At 34.4% G+C, this 12,496-nt stretch overlaps 1 protein-coding gene across 2 annotated transcripts in view; it reads right to left on the bottom strand.

The window, feature by feature from the left end:
* Window positions 1–12,496, bottom strand: part of DPYD (dihydropyrimidine dehydrogenase) — a 922,996-nt gene that overhangs the window by 537,372 nt on the left and 373,128 nt on the right. For both annotated transcript variants that reach the window (XM_070779940.1, XM_070779937.1), the window contains exons 9-10: window positions 3,387–3,494; window positions 1,496–1,665 (exon numbers count right to left, since the gene is read on the bottom strand). In XM_070779940.1, the coding sequence (XP_070636041.1) occupies window positions 1,496–1,665; window positions 3,387–3,494 (278 nt within the window). The remainder of the gene's footprint in view (window positions 1–1,495; window positions 1,666–3,386; window positions 3,495–12,496) is intronic.

The raw sequence follows: 12,496 nt of genomic DNA, 5'->3' as shown, positions 1-12,496 counted from the left end.
GATGACTATAATATAAAGTATGAAGTAAACTGACATTGCCATTCCTGTGTGTCTTCCCTTCCAAATTTCAAGGTGCTTTAGATTTAGAAAAATAAGATGTAAAGTACTTAGTTCAAAATTGTTCAAGTACTTATTATTTGCTGAGGTCCTATGCTATACATGAGGATATAAAGATGAATAACATTAGCTCCTGTCTTCTCTCATCTTAAGCAAGTCACTTTACTCCAGGATGACTATTTTCCCTGTATTTGTATCAGTGTAAGATTGCACTTTTTTTTTTTCTTTTTTGCTCAGTCGTGTCCGACTCTCTGCGACCCCATGGACTATACAGTCCATGGAATTCTCCAGGCCAGAATACTAGAGTGGGTAGCCTTTCCCTTCATCAGGGGATCTTCCCAACACAGGGATCGAACCCAGGTCTCCCTCATTGCACTAATTCATGCCTAAAATAGTGCTCCAGAAAAAACTCCTAGGATTATAAGACTATCTCCACCTTAGATTTGAAAGTCTGAAAAAGAGTGGATGGAGAAAAGCCCTGGAGAATAAAATTGACATTTTAAACTCAGTCATGAACCAATGGTGACTCTGATATTTCAGTGAGATTAATCTGCAATGTAGTTAGCCTACATGTGACAAATTACCTATTGACTACAGTTATAATTCTTGCCCAGTATAAAGACTCCAAATATGTTCAGGAATTCTAAAGCAAATCAAATTCATAATACTGATTTGTATAAAATAAGTAATTTATCTCTCTATAAATACATTTGGTTCCTGTTCTCAGAATTAATATCCTTTATAAGGTATTATCTTTCTTAACATTAAAATTTGAGAACTCTATGGTACATGTACCCAGCTGATGTCTCAATCAAGATTGGTCACCAGTCTCCTGTAAGAATGATATGATTTAAAATCTGTCATTTTTAGTAGTTAACTAATTAATTCTAAATAATGCTTACATTAGAGCTCAAAAAATAAACGATAATCCCCTTGTTCTATTGGCTTCATAGAATAATGAATTGACTATGACATATATATGTGTGTATATATATATATTTAAATGTAGCTTGTAAATTTGGTTTACAGAAAATTTTGAATGTCTCTAATTACCACATTCTCCTAATATCCATGCATCATTTTGGGAAGAGTATCTATCGTTAGGATATGGAAGACTTAGCACATTCCACTGTTACTAGTTAAATACAACATCTTTCAATGATATTAACACAGAGTAAGAAGCACTTGTGAAATGACAAAGATAAATTCATTTTATCCAAATCAGTGTTATAAAATAATTTTCTTTTCCTTTGAATGTCTGTACTAAAAAATAGCAACTATGGGTAACCCAGAAATTTTAAAATTTGCACTTCACAATCTGAAGAACATTCTAGTGATTTAAACTAAGAGCCTGCACATTAACAGTTGTATCTTCTAAAATCTGTTGCATTACAACTCCATATTTTCTGACGGTTTTTTTTTTTTTTTTTTTTTTTACCTCCTCAGGGACAGCTCTTATATTAACAAAGCCTTTTCTGAAGACGATGAACACTCGGCGGGCTCCACAACGTAAAGCGGATGTTGCACAGTCGAAAGCTGTGTCTCCAGCTCCGAGTACAATCACGGTTCCCCGTATCGACAGCAATGGAGAGTGACAGGCGCACATTCCTGAATGATGAAAGGAAAACCCCATTTTCAAGTAGAGAAACCATTTCTGCATGACAGCTCAAAAGATACTTGTACTCAAAGCAGTGTAAAATTGCATCTTGCAGTTTTCCAGGATGGAGTGTCACTATCAAATTATTCTGCTTCATTGAAAGACAGTTTTATTCCCACTTTAAAAATATGCTCATATATGTAATTTCATAGTCAATACCTTTAACTTCTTTTTTTTTTTTCTTTCTAGAAGGATATCTATAACATATTTTGAAGAGTTTGAGTCTTAAGAAGCTGGAATTAACCAATTAAAACTCTCTTTGTCAAAGTTGTGATGTGTATTTTTAACTTACTGTCATTAAGTTTTTTTTTAGAAGGAAAAGAGTGATCCTTGTGATCTGGGTTAATAATCTGCAGTATTTCATTACAACATTTTATTTAGATATCATAAGAAATCTAATGTGTAGATTTCTAATGTGTAGCCCTGCTGTATATTATATTTGGTAAATTTTGAAAATTAACATGCTGAGTCTGTTCCCTTTATGTAACTGAAGAATTTCTAAGAATTATTTTCTTCAAATAGTTAAAACTTTTTCCCTTTTTTTTTTTGCTTTTTCCTGTAAAATTGAACAATAAAAAATATTAATCTCCAAGTGAGCATTTTTCAACAGCATTTATATAAAGATTTAATGTCCACATGAAGATTCTTTTAAAAAGTGAAAGGCAGGTGTTTGCTATATATTAGGTAGCATTGTATTATTGGATTAAATAAAATTGGTGACAAGATAAATTACTATAATTTTTGAAATGGTACAAAGATAACTTAGTGTTATCATTTTGCTTGAAAGTTTCTGTTTGGGGTTACATAATTAGCCTCTGTAACTCTCAAATACATACTATGTGTACTAAGATATTCTTGCTTTCCTAGCAAGCATCATGTTCTCTTGGAAGAAAAAGATAAAGATAGTACACAACTTTAGCTGTAAAATTCTGCAGATTGATCTAAGAGAGGCAGTTTCTTGTATTTTTCAATTTAGGAGAATAAATGTAAGTTCTTATGTTTTCAGTAGGTAATTATATGTTAGAACAGCTTAAGTTCAGAATTCTTTAAAAGTATGTATTTAAGGAGTTTGGCTATTGGTTTTTAGGGAATACCCTGTAGTTTCCTTCTCACTAAGATGATGACCCTAGCCTAGTCACAGCAGAAGACAAGCAGAGCTTCCGGTTCATCTTCCTGTTATGTGAAGTGATAGCACACAGAGACTAGGTATTAGGGTAGTCATCAAAATGTTTTACTTTAATTTCATAAAACTGTGGTTCAAGAAGGGACTGAATCTTTCTGCTTGTGTGGATAGAAATAAAGAAGACAGGTCACTTGCCCCATTTTAAAACAAACAAACAAAAATAGTTCCCAAAGTGAAATTGCTGCAGTTTCTTATAAGAACACCTTCTGATGTTTGTTAAGGCACTCTTATTTTGAAGCAAGTTTTCATAATGCAATTTAGACCTGTATATAATACAGTGAAAAGTCCTTATGATGATGTTCTATTAGGAGGATGGACAGTTATGTGATTCTGGCTAACAATCATATCAGATTTTTTTTTTTTTACCTTGCTATTATGAAGGATGAACAGGAGATCTGGAAATTTTCCTACTGATCCTGGATTTAACATAATTGTATAATACATATAACAACATAGGCAGTATTAGGAACAGAAGACAATTGGTGATACCTGCTTTACTGCTTTTGGCTACAAGAGGCAGAAAGTCTTTGGAAGTGTAAAACCCCTGGTCCTGTGTCAGGCCTTGGAAGATGTGATCCTTCTTGGGTTCTGGCAAACCTAAGTAATACAAATTTATAAAATATTATTAGCAAGAAGAGTGACTTTTCTTACCGACCATTAGAAAGAAAGTAGAAAGCTACACTCACTAAAATGATGTGGTTCTAAAAGAAAAAAAAATATAACCAAATTAATATAAAAGGGTACAGAAAACAATGTAACAGACATCAGAGTGTACTTTTGATATAAAATTTTTGTACTTGATAAACTGTACTTTTGATGTATATGTAAAGCATACATCATAAATCACACATTTATGTACACATAATTAAAAACATGAATACACACATATAGTGTTAAGAGGGAAATCCGCTTATACTCTTTCCTCATAACAAAAATAATATTTCTGAGTACTAAAGTGCTAAGTATAAAAAATTATCAAGAAAACTAAATGAAAATGTGAATTTGTATTTATCTAGTTCCTAAATATGGAAGCTAATTATAAGGGGGAAAAAAGACTAAAAGACTTCAAAGGAAAAGAGTTTTACCACAAAAATTCAACTACTTCTACATTTCAAAATATACACAAATTAAATAGTAAATGATTAGCTAGAAGACTATTTTGACAAATAAAATGTCTTTTCTATATAAAGACATTTCTCAATTTTAATAAGAAACATTAATTCTCAATAGAAGAATAAACAAAGATAATAAAAACGGGATAAAAAAAAATACAGCTTATAAGCACCAGAAAACTTAAACCCTTTAGTAATATAAGAACTGCCAGTTAAAACAATGAGATATGATTTTTCTTCTATTAAAAAGTAAAGGATTTAAGAAAACTACACCATATGGCAAGGTTAAAAATGGGATTTGTTATGCTCCTTTGGTAGAAATTTAGTAGAAACTGGTGCTCAACTTCTAAAAAAAGTTTTGAATCTATCATAAGAAAACACTAAGACATGCAAATAAAGGTTTAATGTACAAAAATGGTAATTGAAAAAAAAAATGAAAGAGAGAGACAAAGAAAGGATAGTGGAATACAAAAATGCCAACAGAATGAATAATACAATTTTATTTTAAGAAAAGAAAAAGATAATAGAATAAAATGCAGTTATTAAAACAAACATTTGAAAAATGTGGTAACAGATTGCAATAAAAAAACAATTTTAAATAAACCAGCAGGACACAAAGCATTGTATATTCAAGTTTTGTAAAAAAAAATATATATACATATATATATATATATAAGCAATATAATCTGAATAGTGATCATTTCTGGGAGTGGGATTAAGGATATTCCATTGTGTTTGTTTTTTTTTTTTTCCTTATTTGCCAAATGGTCTGTAATATTCATGTATCAACTAATTAGGAAATAATTGCCAACAGTTTGAAAAGAATATGAATAGGCAACTAAAATGTTTTCAAACTACAATTGAAACAAATCTGATAGCTTTCACTTCACTACAGGAAAACTTTTCATCTCAATTCCATAAGGAGGAAATTTAAATTTAATGTTATTTACTATCTAAAATTCAGTCGACCAATAGGCCATTCCAGAGAAGTAGGAGTTTATTTCAGAGTTAAATGAAGAGCAATGGTAGTTGGTGGATACAAAGAGCAAAAAGCATGGTGCAAGGGATGAGTTTTGTTGTGTGAGATAAGGTAGATACGATATTTGACCTGAAAACTGAATGGGGCTTGTGGATTGAGTTTGTAGCCAGCAATAAACCACTCCTGTCCCTTCAAATTAAATCAAACGTTTTTCTTCCTTGTCCATCACCTCCTCCATTTACTCCCCGAAAACATTTGCCTTTTGTATTTAGATTATTCTAAAAGCATTATTTTAAGTTATTTTAATTATTTAAGAAAGTTAAACAAATCATTTGACTTGCCTTTGTCTTACTTCTCTATAACTGAAAGGAGGATAAGTTTATTTCTTCATTTGCTGACATTGATGAATATACTTTAGTCTATTTGTAACATGGCAACATATTATATTACATTACACTACACTTATTCCTATAATTACATTACATTTATTACATAAATGTGTGGTTATTAATGTAATTATTTTAGAAAGACTGAGATGGGGGTGGATACACTTACATAAATAAGAGGTGACTAAGTACTTGAATATCCTAATGACAAAATAATTTTTCTCAAAAGTTATTAAGATGATTGTAGTTTAAGCTACATTTGATTAGTCAAAGGAATATAAATCATTTTATATCCATATATATAAATAGACATATATTTAAATAACGACGTGTCACCCCTCTTATATTACTATACCACAGAGATTGTGTATGTTCTATGATACTCATTTTCTCATTTTCCTGTTAAAAAACAATAAACAACAAGGAAAATAATGTGAAGTGTTTTGCAATTTCAAGGTGATATGATAAGGAAAAATGTTTAAGGCAGATCAAAAACAAAGCACAGAGAATGCAAGTGGGGGATAAGAATTTCAGTTTCTGGTAACAAAGTCTAAGATCATTCCTTTACTAATTCCTAATCTGATCTTTTTCACTATTTGCTAAGGACTAAGGCAAAATGGAGATTTACATCTGTGCTTAATTTCTATAGACCCACTGCTAAAATAACTGTTATATAAAGAAATGCAAGGCATTCTTATTAAGTGCACTAGCTGACCCACAGAGATGATGACTTTTTTTCTCTCCACGAGAACTATTTCATGAGAAAAAAGCTTTGGTAAAATTTAAATTTCCCTTTTTCACTTGAATCAGACACTGACAAAGATGACTGTGTTTCCTGTTTTCACCCCACTCTGCATTTATCACTGTAATGAATTTAACATTTACTAGCTCAGATTCTCCCTGTAAATGTTCCAGAGGGCACAAGTTACATATCCTGACCTATAGATATTGGCTTGAGGAGAGGAAAAATGAGCCAGTAACTAGACAGGGTCATTATGACTGGGTTATCTCTGCAGCCTATTTAGCCACATCCCAGTTCATGCACACTTTGAGATTCCCAAGGTCCATGGAGCCCTTCTCTCCCACTTGGGTGGCCGGTCATCCAATAGGACCATGTATCTGAACCTCTTCTCACAGACTCTCAGGTACTCCAGCCCAGCTGTCAGAAGTACCCTAATCCTCTGCTAACCATGACGGCTCTTGGGTGATTAGGAATAGGGTTTTGTCATCAGATTTTGGCATGAGTTCGTCCTCTCTCATATTTCTGACTGTGGTTTTCTATAAGTTTCTATGCTAGTTTTATGTATACCTAGCTAAGTATGCCTGTCAAATTATCAACCAAACACTAATCTAGGTATAACTGTGAAGGCATTATATAGATGTAGTAATATCTATAATCACTTGATTTTAAGTAAAGGAAATTACTTCAATAACCTGGGTAGGCCTCATCCAATAAGTTCAAAGGTCTTAAGAAATAAAATGTTTCCTTAAGGAAGAAGAAGTTCTGTCTGTCTGCTGCCCTGACCTATACCTTTCAGATTCGTCAACTTCCACAACTGCATAAGCCAAATTTTCAAATATATTATACCACTCTTTCTATCTTATATTTCCTAAAGTTTTTATCATTTGAGAGAGCCCTGAAATAATTCATTACTCTCTCTGATCTTCTACCTCTGCATTTCTAAAACAGGAATAATAATTATATTCTTGCATAGATGTGAGATTTAAAGGAATACAAAGCATTGGGACCTAGAACATAGTAAATGCTCAATAAATATTAGCTATTAAGATAGGGTTAGCTGTGAAAATAGGGGAAGTGAAAAGCAAAGGAGAAAAGGAAAGATATACCCATTTGAATGCAGAGTTCCAAAGAATAGCAAGGAGAGATAAGAAAGCCTTCCTCAGTGATCAATGCAAAGAAATAGAGGAAAATAATAGAATTGGAAAGACTAGAGATCTCTTCAAGAAAAATTAGAGATATCAAAGGAACATTTCATGCAAAGACGGGCTCAGTAAAGGACAGAAATGGTATAGACCCAACAGAAGCAGAGTTGGACTATAAAGGAAGCTGAGCTCAGACGAATTGATGCTTTTGAACTGTGGTGTTGGAGAAGACTCTTGAGAGTCTCTTGGACTGCAAGGAGATCCAACCAGCCCATCGTAAAGGAGATCAGTCCTGGGTGTTGAGGCTGAAACTCCAATACTTTGGCCACCTGATGCGAAGAGCTGATTCATTGGAAAAGACCCTGATGCTGGGAAAGATTGAGGGCAGGAGGAGAAGGGGATGACAGAGGATGAGATGGTTGGATGGCATCACCAACTCGATGGACATGGGTTTGGGTGAACTCCAGGAGTTGGTGATGGACAGGGAGGCCTGGCGTGCTGCGGTTCATGGGGTCGCAAGGAGTCAGGCACGACTGAGAGACTGAACTGATTATTTGGTACTTTCTATTTTTTTTTTTTTTTCAAATTCCACATCTTGTGGCAAGGAAAGAATAAAGCTTAAATCAAAGTAAAGTATTAAACTTTAGCAAATTTAAACAAAGTGCTACAAAAGAAGAAAAATGAAGCAACCTTAAGTGAAATATGAAAGATAATGAAACTTGCAAATACCCATCTATCAAAGGAAGGTTTCCCTGAGAGTAGGTGGCATATTAATAAATAAGGTACGTGTCTATACTAAGATGATTTCAAAATGGCACTGAAATGACTTTTTAATTCATCTTTCAGTGGGAAGAAGGAGGTTTATGAATAAAGAGAAATTGACAAAGATTTGACAAACAAAACAGCTCAGTATAATATATGTATAGTGTTCTTTGTCTTCAATAAGGCCAGATAGTTTCTTTGTTCCCCTAGAATAGTTACTGAAGTTTTTGGTTTTCCATCATGTATTTATACAAAGGAACACCTTCTTAAGAAGCACTGAAAGATTATTATTTTCAATTCTCCAAAAAAAAGAAAAGACAAAATTTTGCTTACATTACAGAAAATCTGACTTAACATGTATTGATTATTTACAGGCACTGTTTTAAGTGTCTGACTTATAGGCAGGTGATTTTTATATACCAACTCATTTAATTCTCCAAACAACTCTGTAAGACAACTCTTTATTATCTGCATTGCAGATAAGAGAATTCTGATGAACATAAAGATTAAGTAACTCTGTGGAAGGTCATAGAAGAAGGAAGTAGCAATGCCAGTTTCTAACCTGGACAATCTGACTATAGAGTGTGTATGCTTTAACTTGAAAATGCTGCCTTTGCCATATACAAGGTTATAATTAGGCCATGTTATAATGTGTTGCTACATAACAAGTGATACCTAAATTAATCATTCAATCTTAAGCTGTGTTAGCTGTGTTAAGATTCACTGTAAAGCTCTGGATACATATACAACACAGAATGTTCCTCTCTAGTGGGAGAGAAAAGACTGGCTGCTTCTCTAGACTGTGTCTTTGTTTTGTGATTACTTTCTCTAGCATAATTCCTTTCAAAAATGTTTTCCTCCTTTAGTGTATTCCTCTTGGCTGTCTACTGGTTATTTTTCAATGATTTGATATTCTTTGAAATCTGTATCTCTGCTTTGTTTCTGAAGCAGCTCCCTCTGGAGCAACTACAGGATAAACAACAGCAGGGTATACAGTAAATTATTTTTGCTCCATATTAAGTTCTACACAACTTCAATGAACATTAACATGATATTAAATATTCTGTTTCATGTTACCATCTAGTAAGTAATAGAGGAGGAATAAGTTTCAAAGGATGAGTCTTCATAGCCATTATAGGATGGGCATGTTTGTGAATTTCTCAGATTTTATATGTAATACCTGCGGTTGTTACTTCACTGGGTCCCTTATTCCGTGTTAATTGATTTGAGCAAGCATTAGTGTGATGCCTCTCATTCGAATGACAGCTAAGCTATCACGGGAAAGATGGGGACCAGATAGACCTGTCACTGGAGACAGCCTCACACACCCCACAGAAGTGGAGAAGACAGCACACAACACTGTGAGACTGCCTCAGGGACCCGGCAAAAGAGTGGTTTATGAGAAAAGGCAGTACTCTAGGATGCTGAACTGTCTCGGCAGGTTCTTCAAGTCTTGTTATTTCACAGAAGTGCTTTTTTAATAAGATTTTAATAGACATAAAATCCCACTGACTATGTCCTACTCTCAAGTCTACTGGCTGCACACAGCAAAATGTAGCTGATGGTAAATGTCCTAAGTGTTTTACTTTACTCAGTACTTCTGTATCTGAGACCTTGTTTTCTTCTCAAAGAAGCAAGCATGTTGTGTGATCTCAGTCCTCACTGCTAAGCCTGGTTCGGGGAATGGTGCTACATTAGGAAGAACAATAACGTGACGATTAAACATGGATTCATTAAACAAACTCCAAGGGACACTAAGCTATCTACCACAGCTATGCACCTGTGCCTCTGTAAGAAATGTCCCTGTGTAACCATTGGTTTTATTTTTGTTTATTAAATCTTTTTAAGTATCTTAACATCAACTTACTTATTTCTAGCATTTGTAAACACAGCATACTGAATAAGAGTGAAACATCTAAGTCATTTCTGCATTAAAATTCTAATTTTAGCACTTACTGGCAATTATGACCTTGGGCAAGCAAATTATTCTTTCTGGGCAGCTGCAGCCTTATCTTAGGTTTGTTAGGAGAATAAAATGAAAACAATACATGTAAAGCTCTTTGCATAGATGTGAAATTCATGTTTCCTTCTATTTATATTCTTTCCCTGAAAGCCTTTGTTTAATATAATCAAATGATACATTTGGCTAGATATAAATTAAATGCTCATCTCATCCATGATATACACAATTAACACTCCTGAGCATTTAAACTGTCAGTACTGGACAGACTGGTTAGAATTTTTAGGTAAGAAAATAGGCATGAGCAACGAGGGGTGGCCTAGCCCAAAAAGGTGGAAATTGATCTCTTAATCCCAACCCAGACAGGCCTAGGAGAGCTCAGAGATATGCTACAAAATAACCACAGAGACTTTTCTCATTCCTGAACATGCTCTAGGCACACAATGGATACAAACTAACACAGGGGCTTCCTTAAGTAACCTTCAGTTCAGTTCAGTTCAGTTCATTGGCTCAGTCCTGTCCAACTCTTTGTGACCCCATGAATCACAGCACGCCAGGCCTCCCCGTCCATCACCAACTCCCAGAGTTTACCCAAACTCATGTCCATCGAGTTGGTGATGCCATCCAGCCATCTCATCCTCTGTTGTCCCCTTCTCTTCCCGCCTCCAATCCCTCCCAGAACCTTAGGCAGCTAGAAGATCATTCAGTTGAGTTTTCAGTTTAGTCATTCAGTCCTGTCTAACTCTTTGAGACCCCATAGACTGCAACATGCCAAGCTTCCCTGTCCATCACCAACTCCTGGAGCTTACTCAAACTCACGTCAATTGAGTGGGTGATGCCATTTAACCATCTCATCCTCTGTCATCCCCTTCTACTGCCTTCAATCCTTCCAAACATCAGGTCTTTTCCAATGAGTCAGTTCTTCGCATCAGGTGACCAAAGCATTGGAGCTTCAACTTCAGCATCAGTCCTTCCAATGAATATTCAGGACTGATTTCCTTTAGGATTAACTGATTTGACCTCCTTGCAGTCCAAGGGACTCTCAAGACTCTTCTCCAACACCAGAGTTAAAAAGCATCAATACTTTGGCACTCAGCTTTCTTTATGGTCCAACAATCTTACATACATGACTACTGGAAAAACCATAGCTTTGACTATATAGACCTTTGTTGCCAAAGTAATGTCTCATCTTTAATATACTGTCTAGGTTGGTCATAGCTTTTCTTCCAAGGAGCAAGCATCTTTTAATTTCATGGCTAAAGTCACCATCTGAAGTGATTTTGGAGCCCAAGAAAATAAAGTCTGTCACTGTTTCCATTGTTTTCCCATCTATTTGACGTGAAGTAATGAGACCAGATGCTATGATCTTAAGTTTTTTGAATGTTGAGTTTTAAGCCAGGTTTTCACTCTCCTCTTTCACTTTTATCAAGAGGCTCTTTAGTTCTCTTTGCTTCCTGCCATAAGGGTAGTGTCATCTGCATATCTGAGGTTATTGATATTTCTCCTGCAATCTTGATTCCATCTTGTGTTTCATCCAGCCTGGCATTTCATATAATATAGTCTCCATATAAGTTAAATGAGCAGAATGACAATATACAGTCTATATGGCTCTCAAACTAATTTCTTTAATGTATATATGTTTTATTAAGCCATAATTGAAATATATTAGTTTTAGGTGTACAACATGATTCAATATTTGTATATACTGCAAAATGATTACCACGGTAAGTCAAGTTAACTGCCTTGCTTTTAGAATGAAGATATTCCTGACTTACGTATGAGATTGTTCTGAAAATGAGGTATAAAATTATGCATAAAAGCACTTTGGAAGGTTTTTTAAAAAGCACTCTGACTAAATCTAAAATAACATTCAAATGTAAGTTATTATTACTGTCTGGTAAAATTCAAAAGGACTTCCCTGATAGCTCAGCTGGTAAACACCTGCCTACAATGCGTGAGATCTGGGTCCGATCCCTGGGTTGGGCAGATCCCCTGGAGATGGGTAAGGCTACCCACTCCAGTATTCTGGCCTGGAGAATTTCATGGACTGTATAGTCCATAGGTCACAAAGAGTCAGACATGACTGACTTTCACTTCAAAATACAAAAACTGTGGATAAGAAAGACTCGTTTATAAAAGATTCATAGTACACACTTTCACAAACAGAAAATATTGTAGTTAATTATAAGAAGATACTTAAATGGCTGTATATAGATATGTAAATGTAGGAATGAGTCATAAATTTGCATATTTGTGGATATACATGTTTATATACTTAGAAAAAGTAAACTATTTCCATATCAAGCCTGAACAGTTGAGATTACAATATGGAAGTAAAGTATTCTTTTCAAGGGCCTAAGCATTTTACAATTCCACAATGGATTATAAAGTTCTTCATCTCACTTAAAAATCATTTATACGGCTCAAAGGATTTATATCTTATTTCCAAGGGAAAACAGTGCCATAAGGGTTATCATTCTAGGATCTATATATTGACTGGAAAGAGAACAGATCAA

Source organism: Bos indicus, chromosome 3 (assembly GCF_029378745.1).
Source record: "Bos indicus isolate NIAB-ARS_2022 breed Sahiwal x Tharparkar chromosome 3, NIAB-ARS_B.indTharparkar_mat_pri_1.0, whole genome shotgun sequence".
Lineage (NCBI taxonomy): Eukaryota > Metazoa > Chordata > Mammalia > Artiodactyla > Bovidae > Bos > Bos indicus.
Note: the sequence above shows the minus strand (reverse complement) of the source record. Positions and strands in the feature narration are given on the sequence as shown.